At 34.4% G+C, this 14,609-nt stretch overlaps 1 protein-coding gene across 4 annotated transcripts in view; it reads left to right on the top strand.

The window, feature by feature from the left end:
- The window catches only part of LRBA (LPS responsive beige-like anchor protein), a 552,094-nt gene that overhangs the window by 529,326 nt on the left and 8,159 nt on the right, over window positions 1-14,609 (top strand). For all 4 annotated transcript variants that reach the window (XM_077815359.1, XM_077815362.1, XM_077815360.1 and 1 more), the window contains 2 exons: window positions 7,609-7,710; window positions 9,172-9,368. In XM_077815359.1, the coding sequence (XP_077671485.1) occupies window positions 7,609-7,710; window positions 9,172-9,368 (299 nt within the window). The remainder of the gene's footprint in view (window positions 1-7,608; window positions 7,711-9,171; window positions 9,369-14,609) is intronic.

Here is a 14,609-nt window from a genome sequence, read left to right as displayed (position 1 = left end):
AGGCTTTGATCATAGGCCTATTGGAGATGCAGGGGTAGACACCCCCACCCCCCCAACACACACACACAGACGTCTCCAAAGCACCATTGAAGTCAGTGGGGTTTTGCAGAGGCACAGCCTGCATGTATCTGACCTCCAGAATGAGACCCTAGATTATACTGCTGTAAGGGCACAGGGGTATTGGTGGTAGTTTTAAAATGTCGTGCATGGAGGCCTTACTTCCGTTGGGGCCCTGTTGTTCTAGGCACTATGTAAACACAAAGTAAATGACAGCCTCTGCCCCAAATAACTTTAAGTCATAAAAACAAGACATAATAGATGGATGAACCTTGCGATGTTGTAGGTCTAGTAACTCCATTCAAACCTATAATATTGTATAAATAATAAATATTATAATTTTGTATTTATATAATGCCAATAAAGCATTAGTGTCTCTATGGCGTCTCTACAGAACTTGCAATCCTAATAGTAGCTGCTTCAGAAATCATTCTCAAATGCAGAAGGTTCATTTTAATTGTGCAGACTAAAAATATTTTACTTTAAACTAAAAATATGTCCTCCAGTATTAAGTACTGCATTTGTAATGTAATTATTTCCAACTGGCTAGTAGAGAAGGAATTTCATGTTTTCTTCTTGAATCAAATTGGTGGTGGTATATTTTGGTACCTACAATGTTCTAGACACTATACAAACACAAACAAAGGCATTATCTTTTTCTTGAAAGGAAAAATTTAGAGAAAATTGGCTAAGCTGGATGCTATGTTGGCAGCATCCAGCTTCAGGCATCAATAAACTATATACATGAAATTCTCCAGAAGGATCAGGATGTTTAGTGCTCCATGATGTAATGCAGGCCTTCAGGTTCCAGGCAAAACAATGCTATATTTACAACTTGTAACTAATAATAGATGGTGGTAAAAGGAATTGTATTCATATGGTAAATGAATTTAACCTTAATGTGCACCATATGCATGGTGTTGGGATGATGTACTAATATATCACATTTATTTAAATTGTTTGATTACTGAGAAAAATGACTATACTATTCAATTCTAAGACTGTACCACACAGATAGAGTAGAGTAAAACAGAAGAAGTAATGATTTATGGTCTAGAATTGATACTTTGAGTATCTTCAAAACCAGACTTTACTGCTGTAAAAAAATGTTTGGTAAGTACCATACTTTAGGCTCAGCTAGGAAACATTTCAAAGAGTTTCTGGAATTAATTTCCGTAACATAGGAATTGCAGGATGTAAATTCACTATGGTACACACTAGAACACTTTATATAGTCGGAATTATATACATTAAGAGCCCCACTTAGCTGGAAGACTAAATTTGTTGAAAAATACTGTTTGCTTTTTAAAAGAAGAAACAAAACTCTTTCTTTTTAAGGCTGATCATTCATTGGCTGGTTGTTTTTTTTAAAAATGCTACAACGTTCCAAGTCATTGCAATATGAAAGGTCTCAAAACGTGTATCTAACACTATATTTAAAACAAGCTGTTTTAAAATTAATTACCTATTTAAAAATAAGATCATATTGCTACAGTATATGCTCTAATTATTTAATACTGTTGTTGGGCAGTATATTTTAAAAGGTTTTAAATGATTAAGAAGTTTTCTTAATTGGAACAAAATTTTACAAGATTTTTTTGTAGAATATATTCTAATAAGCAGAAAATAGTAAAAACAGCAGAAACTGATAGATTTAAAGTGAGCTAAACCATTGTATGAAATCGTTCATCTGAGATTTTTTTTTGATTAAGAGAGAAACTCAAACATATTTGTTTTGTGATGGAATTGATCTTTAGATATAACACAAAGAATACTGCTAAAAATAGACATATGTTAGCACCTTGTCTTACAATTGCTATAATTTTTATTGAAATAGTTGCTTTATAATGTTCTTAATAATTTTCCTTTTTGGATGGATACTTTAATTAACTGGGTACAGAGCATATGTTAAAATGTTATGTACAGTGGAGACACTGGATAGTCATGCCACTGATGTCTGCAAGGGACTTGAGAGGAGTTCATATTCAGTGGGAGGAGTAAGAGACTTCCAAGGACTTTCAGCTGACAAACTATGAATGAGGGGGAAGAGGTTCCAGAAGAGTTCACATTGCACATAGGATGGGAATTGTGAGGCATGGGAGTCCAGACTTTGTGCATGTAAAGTCTGAATTGTAATATTCCATTAATACAGGTTGTAATATTTTTTTTGCTCTTTATATTGTCCCATTTTAGAGATACAAGAAACCATATCCTGAAGCGAGAGTGTGTCTATAAACACAAGAAAAGCATTCAAATTCATGTTTCTAATTAACTGCTCTGAAGGGAGATGAACAAAAAAATGTTACATTCTAATAGCATCTGCTTACTCAGTACTCCGTGTCAGTCAAATGTTTGCACGGGGTAACTAAGGGATGGATTGAAATAAGCTCTCTTGGTCTCCTCAGCGGTAATAAGCTTATTAGTAATCTTGAGCCACATGATAAAGTAAATATACGTTTAGCACTTTACTAGCCAGGGTTGGAAATGTTACTCGCATCAGTTGCATTTCAATTTCTGGATTTTGTTTCAGGTTTCAAATGTGAGTTTACTCAAATAAATTCTTTCCTTTGGGCAAACTATAGTCTTTAAGTAACATGTGCAAAGACAAAACTAGCTTCCAGATTTAAGGTTGTGCATTTTGTGAGATTATAAAAAGTTTGAACAGATGACATGCAACAGTAGAAGGAAAAAAGATTGGAGTTGGGAGGAAAAACTCCTGTCTCTCTAAAGTGGAGAATAACATAAAGGCAGAGTTCTTATGTACCTTGTAACTAAAATATAGTATAAAAATTGTGTGTTTAAAAAGAAATCAGCTTTCAGACTAAAATTGCAGTGATACTTTCATAACATATGTATATCTCATCATTCAGTAAGATTTGTTGTACGTGAAAGAGCTAGTCTCATTTGTGTAGCAGCGAAATTTTGTTATTGGCAGCCACTCTGCAGAATTCCATAAATGTAGTATTTATAGAGATATTTAACAGGAATCAGTTTGAAGCAAATAAACTCTGAAATGCATTGTAAAACTAACGTGGAAGTCTAATGGCATAGCGGAGCCCTTGAGATTGTTTTGTTGTTTTGCTTATTTACGTTCAGATGGAATATGGCTTGTGCTCATAGTTCCCAGATTTCATAATTAGGGCTTTACAGTTATGTAACCTTATTTTAAAGATTTTATTATTTTTGTCAGTTTTTATTAGAAACAGTAATTTTAAAAATTGTGAAATTTGTGGAAAGTGTTTAGTTTTGGCTATCCTTGTGGGAAAGCACTCAGTTATTTTAGCAAGCAGTAAGTAAAAAGATAGTTCAGTTAATTGATGTTTTATTTAATTAGAATTTTATATTAAGACATAAAATTGCATAATTAATTTGCACTTAAAAAGGTTCCCTACAGCCTTTACAATCATGGAATCATAACTTGAGAATTACTGTTCATATATCAGTGACTTATCATAATTAACTGCCTTCTCAGCATAGAGTATGAAAGGAGCCATAGTCAAAATATTTACATTTTAATATGTTGCATAATGTTATCTCATCAAGTGCTAGTTTTAGGAAAGGGCATGTCACATTATAATGTGGGATATGTTTTTGTTTCTAGGTTGAGTACAGGTTAGATGGAAATGTTCAGAGTTTGCTGTATTTGTCAGTTCTTTCAGTCAGTCGTTGTAACATAGCAAGCAATTAAACAAGGAATTCGCTTCTGGATTTAAGATGTCATGATTCTGTTTTGTTTAACACCACCAAGGCTGGAAAACTAGGAGGAGGAAATCCCAGAAACACTAAACAGTTATTCTTTAGCTGTAAGGAGTGACTTCTTCTGGATGTTGTAAAACTGGAAGAAAGTTTTGACTTTGTTATAATTCCACTATTCCTTTTAAAATGTAGTTTCTAAGCATCCAGCACTTTTTCAGTAAAATATTGCACACGTGATATCATGTGGTGTTATTTTATCTTCTGAAGTTTGAGTTTTATGATTTAAAGTGTACTTTGGTCACTTAAGCAAGAGTGATATTTTCTATGGGAAAACAACTTTGCAACAATTATTTATTGTAACACAAGAGAGTTCTCTGACATCATTTGAATAGTTACTGTAAAGGTAAAATATCCTACCTATTTCTGGAAAAAGAGTTTTATATATATTATGATTTTAATAAGTTGTGGCTACATTTATTACAATGTGAATGTGCCACTAATATTTCTACACCATTCAAATTTAAGTAGTACTCCAACAGTGGTATTGGTTAAGATTATTATTATATACTGTGCTGAGAAAAGCACATCTGTAAGACTGCTGTGTCTTGGTTATTAGTGCCAGGATTTGGGCTATCTTTAATCTCATTTGACTTGTTCATCTTCCTTAAGGATCTCCATAAAGATGCCTGAGTATTCTTTTCACCCGTTAGTTAGGGTTTGCCTCAGTGGTCGTAAACCTGCTTAAAGGACAAAGACTCTTTTTTCCTTTGAAGTCATTTCCACAGCTTTTCAAAGGGGTCTAGAAGCTGGTTCCCCTAAAACAATTTAGAAAAGTTTGAAGAGGTGCCCCTTAAACCAGTGACAAAATAAAATTTTCTCTGCATTATTGAAAACCATGATAATCTTCTGAAGCAGTAACAGTTTAAAAGCTTTTAAAGAAATCTGTTCTGCTCTACAATCAGCTTTTAAGTGACCCCATTATTTGGTAAATCAGTGTCTTAAAAACCTCTAAATATTTAACATTTTTATCAAAAGAGCCAGCCTGACTTTTCACAAGATTCTTGTTTTTCAATAGTGAGAGAAATAGCCTAACTGGAGGTTTCTTTGTAAATTTACTTTTCTGATTGTTGTTCTCTTTTTTTTATTGATGCGAAATTATTTAATGCTAAAGCTATTTGGTAAACAGTTGGATGAATGGATTTGTGAGACACTGCTTATAAGCTAAGTAACACAGGTTTATATTCTAATTTATATAATATATTAATATAATATTACTAAATGAAAAACAACATAAGTATTATAGATAGATAGAATTTTTACTATGTATTATGATAAACCTGTATCATCAGTCCATGTTGTGTTGTAGGAGAAGCCTAACTCCTAGATACTATTGGGGTAGGTATTGTGGAAATGCATAACATTTAATCCACAGAGACAACAATAACACTACTACCACAAGCATTTAAAGTAAACATCTTGTGCCACTTGGGTTTTTGCTTCTATCCTCTAATAACTGCATTTAAAACAGTTCCTTAAATGTCCTTTTAAACTCAAACAACATAATCCCATTAACCCCGAATCGGTGCTGCTCATTTCAAACTCTCATGATTTCAATTTTAAAACTATTGTTTTATGAAAATATTTAATATATTAATTAGTTTAATTTTTTGATGATCTGTGGAGTTTTGTGTTAAATGCAAGTTCCAAAGACAGTGTTAAATAATAACTATTACTGACTATTTAATGTTGCTAATGTGTGCATCTCAATTAAAAAATACTCCAAACCAGAAACTGTGCAAAACTGCCTTACATTTCATTTGGGGACAATAGGACAGAGCATGGGTCTACAAAATAGAATTTGATACTGGGTAATGAGGCTGTTACAGTAGATTCCAGTGTTACCATTAAAGTTTATAGAACTTTTTTCTATCCGTTTGTGCAAAGTCATGGATTGTCTTCATTGTTTCATTCACTTTTAAAAGTGCTTGTTCCGTGTTTAGGTGAGGAAAGTTCAATATAGCCATATTTCTGTAAAATCAGTCAGCTGAGAAGTACCTACTGATCATAAGTCTATTCCTTATGCTTTTAATTTTTTTTCTGAACTGTCTGCCATGCTTCCTGATTTTGAGTGTGTTTTGCCAAACTCCATATGAAACAAAAGCTGTAGCATTTCATGGTTATATATTTGGGGATTAGGGATCACTTACTGAGCTGCTCTAAAGTATTTATATATATGAATGATATTTTCCTGATTTATTAAGAAAAAATACTGTTTACTTCGCAACATTTGTATGTTACAATAATATAAATTATGTATTGTAGCAGTAATTGCAGAATAAATCGTATTTTGAAAGGTCATAATCCCTGGTTTGATACGGGATCATAGATTATGACCTTTTTAAAAAGACCATTTGAACATGACAGCTATGTGGACATTCTCAGAATTGTTGCAAATGATCAGAGTTAAAGCGCACACTGGTAAGAGTAAGAAAAGTCTTTTTAACTTTACTTTCACATGTCCAGTCCTGCATAGAGAAAACTCATTGTGCCTGTGAAAACATTCTCTGTTTGCAGGGTCTGTTCTAACAATCTGAGTGTTTTATTAGAAATTATGCAGACACTACTTTGGAGAGTGCAGTATAAATGAATAGACACATTAATTAGATTGTGCTTATTAATATTTGGTTTTTAAAAAATTTCGACTTAAAAACTTTTTGAATCATGCTATCTAAACGTGCTGCTTTATCCTTGCTGGAATCACTTGACACTATTACTTCTTTCTGTGTCTTTGCAAATCCATGTACTATTTTTTAAAATTAAAATAACATTTGATTTTCACCACCATCTTTCTCTATAGCCCTGGCATTCCACAGGAGAAAAAAAAGTCATCATTTAATTTAAATTAAAAATATTTCCTGCTATAAAAAGCTTATTTGTAGTTCTCTTTTATTAAGCTAAGTGTGATAACCTCATCAAAAACATATTACTTAAAACTTTAATGATTTTAACTCTTCATAAAAGGCTTCCAACTGAAATAATTAGACAGTAATTGCAAAAATAACATTGTGCTTTCCATGGACTACTAGCATTCTGGGAAAGTGAGCTAGTGAAAATCCATGAGATGAGGTCTGAAGTATTTTTAAAGAAGTTTATGATAACACATGCATACACTTTCTGTGTCTGATCTTTGAGAATAAAGTTAATTACCCATATTTGTCGTGACAAAAGGTTTAAGTCTGACCAGTTCAACAGTTCATAACAATATGTCTGCTTACAATTTTCCTCTATTGACAACATTCCTAAGTGTTTGATTTGGTCTCTAAAGACAGATTCTGGAAAAAATAATTGCTTTGGACAAAGCACCAACTGGCTATGAGGAACTCAGTTAAGCCTCATAGTTGTGGTTTCAATACTGGAAACAGGTTACAGTGAAATCAGTAGGTGGACTCCTTCCTTCAACTTGGACATCATAAATGTTTTCCGTTGTTACTTATCGTAGTGACATCTACACTTATTTACAGAATATTTATTGACATGAACTTTGTCCACTGAGAGGGAGTAGAATCCTTTATGTTCAAACTAGCTCTTGTCTATATACAGTTGAGTTATGTGTCTCTTCATTAGTAAATGGCCAGGCTGAATTTCTGAAAGGCAGTGCTACTAGTGTACTGTTGCTCAGCAGTATGGAAGAAGTCAATCTCAAGTGTAACACAAAAAGTATAGTCCATATCATGAGTATCTGTTTTCGAAAGTGTAAACTCCAATTGCAAAGAAAATAAATATGTGAATTACTGTAAACACTGCTTTTAGAGATGAATTGTAACTGAAGATTCCTTTTTTCTTGTTTCCTTGAAGGTGATTTTGCCACTCCCCGAGCCATCTTGACAGGACATGACTATGAGATCGTTTGTGCTACAGTTTGTGCTGAACTTGGTCTGGTAATAAGTGGTGCTAAAGGTAGAAGGTTTTCTGTTATCTTTTTAAAACTGTATTTTGGTCATAAAGTTATTGTCCTAGTTTAAAGGTGAATACAGTCTGCGATGATGGAGATCATATTAATTATGTATGATTCATATACAAAAAACCTTGTTTTAATTGGCACAGGTTTTCCTTTTAAGTCAATTTTAAAAACATCTTTTGACCATAACACATTAAAATTGAAGCCAATTCACGTGTATCTATAGAAGTACAGCACAGACATCTTCCCCACGCGGGTCTTCCAGTTACCTTGTTTTTGTTTATTCAGAAGTTATTAGACAATACAGAGCGAACTATCCTTTATGTGTTCCTGGCTCTCTGCTGAGACTATCAAGAATGTAATGTAATTATGTGCTTTGTTTTTGTTATGGATAACTCCTCAGGGGGAAAAGCAGTGATTTTTGTTGTAGTTATTTAAAGATATATTTGCATTCCCAACTAAAATTTGCAGTGGTTAGGTTCAGCTTCTCTGAGCTCATCTACAAGGTCCCTACTTTAAATCTTTCTTAAAGACCCATTTCTGCTGGGCTGCTTATAATGAATTGTGTTCACTTGTACATAAATTGCCTGTAGTTGTCCCCCTTCCCTACCTTTGTCTATTGATCTGTCCTCCTTGGAACAGAGACCTTCCTTCTTCAGTGTTTCAAAAGTTGCTATCATAGGCTGCATTTTCCAAGTTTGGCACTTAAAACTGCACACACTTTGTATGCTCGTAACTTACATAAGGGAATACCTGATGTATACCTGCATACTAATTAAGTTTTTGTCCATGTTCATTACCAATGAAGAATGTAGCTAGTCATATATGGGTACACATCTGATTTGTGAATGCATATCAGAAATTTGCACACCTAAGTTAGGTGCTGCAATTGTGAGGATGCAAATAAGTGCATCTTACCGTGAAAATCTAGCCTTCAGATTCAGTACAGACTTATTTTGTTGCATTCAGCAGAAAAATTTGGTAACTATCAAGCTTTCAGGGAAGCTTCTAAAGAGACTAAGGTTATGGCTACACTAGAGAGCTTACAGGGGCGCGGCTGCATTGGTGCAGTCGCGCCCCTGTAAACTCTCTAGTGGAGCTGCTCTAAGATGACAGGAGAGAGCTCTCCCATCTACTTAATTAATCCACCCCCAATGTTAGTGGGAGAAGCTCTCCAACCTCCATAACACTGTCCAGCGCTTAGGTTATAATGACATAAGTGGTAGTGTGGACGTTGCCTTAAAGTAGGTGATTGCTTTAGTTACCCTAGTGCAACTCTAGACTTTTAGGAGATGAGACTACCAATGTGAAGAACTTTAGTATTACAAGAATGTACCTTACATTTTCCATTTATAACACATTTTGAGTTAATTCAATAAAAGCCATTACTCATTGTTCTTTAATGTCTTTGGATAGATTTGATATGAAAATAACAAGTGCTTTTAATTCTGTTTCATCAGAAGGACCATGTCTCATACATTCTATGAATGGAGACCTATTGAGGACATTAGAAGGTCCTGAAAACTGCTTGAGACCAAAACTTATCCAGGCTTCAAGAGAGGGCCACTGTATCATATACTATGAAAATGGCCTTTTCTGTGTATTCAGTGTGAATGGGAAACTTCAAGCCACTATGGAAACAGATGACAAAATAAGGGTGAGTGTGCAGAAATATATTCTAAGGTTGTGTATGTCAGTATTTAAAATAAACTTAGGAGAATTCTGAGATTTTGGAATTGCTCAGGGTTTCTTTCCATGCAAACGGTGAATGAAACCTGTGCAATTTCACTAATGACTGCTACATTTAGAAGAGCTCCAAGAAATATGTAGTTGAGGGATCAGACATTGCTCATGGAATCATGTTTAACTTTACAGTGGCGCTGCTTAGGTAGCCAGCAATATATTGTGGGTTTTTTCCCCTCGGAATAAAAGGACATACAAATAATACCTGGTGTGCACGCACAGGAGAATTCAGGATGTTACATTTTTGCCAGCCTCTAAAGAGTCAAGATGACCAGTCACTCCAGCAGTGGGAGGACTACGGTGTGTCATTAGCACTGTCCATATTCCTGCATCTCATTTGAGATATTATGCAAAGGCTGAGTTTCAGGAAGGCTTTTTGCTAATATGCAAAATCACACATTCAAAAATTTTCATAAAATGTGATATGGAACAGAACAAAACTTGGCAGCTGTGGTAGAACTAAGCTGAAACAAGAAAAGGGAAGAATATTTTTAATTTAACTACTTAAAAAGAGAGAAAAAATTAAGTAGAAATTTAAAAGATGAAGCAGAAGAACACTGCTGCTTTAGTTAAATCCAAAATAGAGTAGGTTTTTTGTATTTAAAAGAAAAATGGGAGTGGAGGAAATGCTTAATAAAATAACTGTATGGACTTATTTTAATGTCAATATAAATATTCTCCTGCCATTCTAAAATCCCAACACAACAGCATTATGCTAATACATGAGAACCAGAAAGTGGTTCTCATCTCCCTCCCTAAAATACTCTTCTTCCAAAAAGCCTAAAACCTTGCAACAGCCACTGAAGAACTGTAAACAAAAGAGCTGAAATAAAATAAGAATTAAAGATAACCCCACTACTAAACAAAACTTGAAGAGCTAACAATACAGGTGTTAATTTGCACTGCTCAGTCACGCAACCCATCCTACTCTGTTGTCTAATTAGATTACAAACTCCTTAAAGAAGGAAGAGCCCTGTCTTCTTTCTTGTTTGTAGAGCAGTTGGCAGCACTATAAGAAATGAAATTGACCACAATATAACTGACCATTGTAGTTTCATTTTCCAAACTGAATGCAATGGAAAAAAGTAACAACCTAAATGGTGAAGAGTTGATTACCACAATCTGTACATAATAAAATAATAACAACTCTGAAGTGTTGTTAATGCAGGCAAGGATATTTTGGCACTGTCTCTTTTCCTTCTTGTGCAATATTTAAGATATCCTTCCTGAGTTCTTCTTACCCTCACACACCTGTCCTTCAGTCTTTCAAGAATTCTTTACCTGTGTTTTTCATCCAACTGTGAGCAGTGTTAAATTTGCATCCTTTGTCCTCACCTGACTCCCACAGATACATAATTTTGTTAAAACTTGTGTTGCAAAAGAGAGCAAAATGAAGGAAACTAGCTTCCAAACAGGTAGAAAATATTGAAATATATTTTAAAAGAATGTTACTAGCCTTAACTCTTTCCATGACAGGAACTAGCATTTTATGATTTCATATGCAGCTGGGACAAAATGTTTTAATGTTAACACTGGGGCTTCAGTTATGCCTTTCTCCTTCTTTTAGAAGTTGACATCAAACTCTTGTGTAAATTAAATTCTGTTAATCCACTATCCTAATTTTCTTGAAATTTTGGATATATAGGTTGTTGAGTATGCAATTTAAAATAACTGTATTATTTGGTGTGTTTTCCATAGCCAGTTCTGCAGTGGATTAGTAGTCACAAAATGCTGAATTACACACATTTATTACTTAATACACTGTAAATGCAGATTTGTTTGAGGTAGGAGATATGTCATGAGAATTTGCATGGCCCTGTCCCAGGCCTTTTTTCCAAATTGATATAGATTCTTGCTTCATTTTTAGTCTTTCTTCTCTTAGCTCAAGTTTCACCTTTTGCTATCCTTGCATGCGTGCTCGTGAGTTTCCCACCCTAGCCTCTGCCCCAATACTTCATTTAAAGCAAATACACATCAGAGTGTTTTCTTTTGCTTTTCTTTTTACAATAATAAAGTTGATAATATGTCACTTTCAGTTGTGATTATATTGTCAGCTATGCTAGTAAATCTGTAAAATATCTAGAAATCCCTTGCTGGGTAAAACAATTTCTGTGGTGTTTCAGTCAGTACCCACGGCTTGGAGAATATTGCTTGAGGCAGCGAATGTTCCGCTCTCTGTAGGCCAGTAGTACACACTGTTGTTTTTCCCCCAGCAGTCCCACGAGGATTTTAGGTTTAAATAATCCACAACCTTCTTCCCAGGGCTTCTGTACTTTATCATACTAGAAGGCAAGTGGCAACTGTGTGATTAAAGTAGGGGCATTTAAAATGAGTAGGACCTGCCTACAGGCTGTGCAGACTGACGATATCACTATTTCTTGCCAAGAGAAGATGGAGGAATAGTGGGTCAGAAATGCAGTTGCTTATGTAAAGTAAAATTCTGATGTGTTTTCACATGTCATTTTGGGCTTAGACTGCAAGATATAGTTGACGAAAATAACAGTTTACAGTTACATTCCGAACAACGTTCTACAACTACCAGAAAAATTTGACTGTCTGGGGAAACTCAGGGTATAATCAGCACTTTCCACCTGTGTTTGTTTTAAATACTGCTTCATGCAGCTTAGGCTAACAGCATATCCCAGCACATCTACCATGTAATGTTTAGTTGTCTTAATGAATAATTTAAATCTAAGTGGGCAGCCAGTTCAGAGAAGTAAAGTTATTTTATCCTAAACAAAGACAGTGCACTAATTCACCCAAAGGAACCAATTTATTTTCCTTTCCTGAGTCCTGAGATGGGGAAGTACCCAACAGCCTCTTGCTGCCGTAAGCCAGTGCTGTCATGTGACAGCTCTACTTTTTAAGAAGCACTGCCTTTCAAGAATCTGAGAGGTTAAAGGGTTTGGACAAACTTCTGAGACTTTTCAAGGAAATACAAGTCAGAAATGAAGCTTTTAGAACATTGCTTGAATTGAGTGCTATGGGGCTTCGTTTGCATGTCTGAATCTTATGTTGTGGGAAAGATTAGATGGCAGAACTGTTTGAGCTTATACTTATTAGAATCCTGGATAACTTTCACTGGGAGAAAAACTGAACAGTAAAATTGATTCATGCCTTCCCCATAATAGTTGGAGTACTTGAGAGTAAATGCATCCTTTAGTCTGTTAACTCCTATGGGCCATGTCATTAAACTGAAATTTTGACAGGGTGACCTTTGTCATATATATATCAACTATTTGTCTTCTTGAAAAGCAGGTGACTTAGGAAAATGGCATAGATATTGGCAAAACCTCAAAGACTGTTCTTTATTTAATCAAGAGATCACAGAAATCATTGAAATTTGCAGGTAGTGGAAGAGTTAAAGATTAATGGCTTTAATTTGCCTTGTAATATAGCATTTCTCCAGTAAAAAGCCTCAAGTATAAAACACAAGTGAACCATGACCATAAGGTTAATGGATTTTCATCAGCTGAATTTTATAAGTGTAACAAATAATTATTTGTCATGCCTTCATTGCAATTTCAGAATACCCTCAGGAGATTGCCATTTGTGGAATGAAAAAAATTGATATTGATTTTACTTCTAATGAATAATCTTTTTAATAATTTTATTTGGTTTGCTAGAGCTCATGATGAGCTATCTTGGTATATGCAATTTTCTCTTCTACAGATTTTATTATCTTACCTCATTCTTCTCTCTGTCCCTAGCTTATTGCCTTGTTGCACCCTGGTTATATTGTGTGTAATTTAGATTCTAAGCTCCTTGGGACAGCAAACATGCCTTCTTCCTGGTTTGGGAGGTGCGTCACACATCTTTGTGTTCAGAGGGAAATAAGAAATGACAAAAATAATAATTGATGGTTGGAACATTTATACCATTCAGAACAAGTTTCAATTCAGAATGTTTGAGCATTTAATTATGCCATATTTATATATGGCTTGGAAATGATTTACCGTGCCCACTACCTGTTTTAAGCATTGGGTACATTTGTCACAATCCTAGTTCAAAATACAGTTGCCTGGAATGGGTTGATCACCATTTCCTTCATAGCTTGTAAATACAAAATGTTATTGATTATCTTTAATTAAAAACAAAAAAGCGTTAGTCCTGAAACTATTTTGTTAAATAAAATGTTAAACAAAAGGGTTTGTTCCCATAATAACAAGATGTCATCATAATAAACACTCAAAACTAAGGTTATGAAAAGTTAGTTATTTGATAAGAACCCTAACTCAGTGCTGCTGCACTTCCTGTAATTTGTAGAGTATTTTTAGCATCATCATAACAGTAATAAGGCACAAAAATGGAAAATATATGGTTAACTAATTATTACTATGAAGACCATTATATTTTAGTTTCTACACTGTCAGTGTTCAACATAACCACTTTAATATTGCATTAATGGTGTATTTAGTATTTTAATTTTAATTCCTCCTGTTTTTGTGAGCAGGTGCTGCATATGTTAAAAATTCTGCAAATTACGAGCACCGCAGAAACATAGATTATAGTGTACAATACTTGCGATTGCCACAAGATCTTAAAGGGACCATAGCATAAAGCTTTCTGTGTAATAGTTTTTGAAAACTTTCATGTGTGTGAAGACCTCACCCATAGTTTTCTGTGTTGAAAACTGTGGATGAAATCTTTAAGTGCAAAAGAAACTATTTTGGTTTTCAAAACTGTTTATGAAGAAAATGTTCTAAGATATTGTGATGGGATTGTAGAACTAAACAATAAAGTTGTATTATGGATGGTTGCTGTAGCTATATTGGTCCCAGGATATTAGAGACACAAGATGGGTGAGGTAATATCTTTTATTGGACCAACTTCTGTTGGTGAAAGAGATAAGCTCTCGAGATTACACAGACTTGAAGGAGAGCTCTGTGTAAGCTGGAAAGCTTGTCTCTTTCACCAACAGAAGTTTTTCAAATAAAAGATATTGCCTCACCCACCTTGAGTTTCTAATATTATGCATACACATTTTAAAATAGTTAGGACTTCATTATTATAAGCAGAGCTTCCCTGTAAGAAAAGTTGCCTAATATTTTTCATTATAAGACTGTGTTTTCATTTACTTATAACTTTGCCTCACTTTAACCCTTTGGCTGGCATTTCCAATGCTGGGTGTCAGCTTCAGGCTGATTTTTTTTTT

Source organism: Eretmochelys imbricata, chromosome 4 (assembly GCF_965152235.1).
Source record: "Eretmochelys imbricata isolate rEreImb1 chromosome 4, rEreImb1.hap1, whole genome shotgun sequence".
In the NCBI taxonomy this organism is placed as follows: Eukaryota; Metazoa; Chordata; order Testudines; family Cheloniidae; genus Eretmochelys; species Eretmochelys imbricata.
Note: the sequence above shows the minus strand (reverse complement) of the source record. Positions and strands in the feature narration are given on the sequence as shown.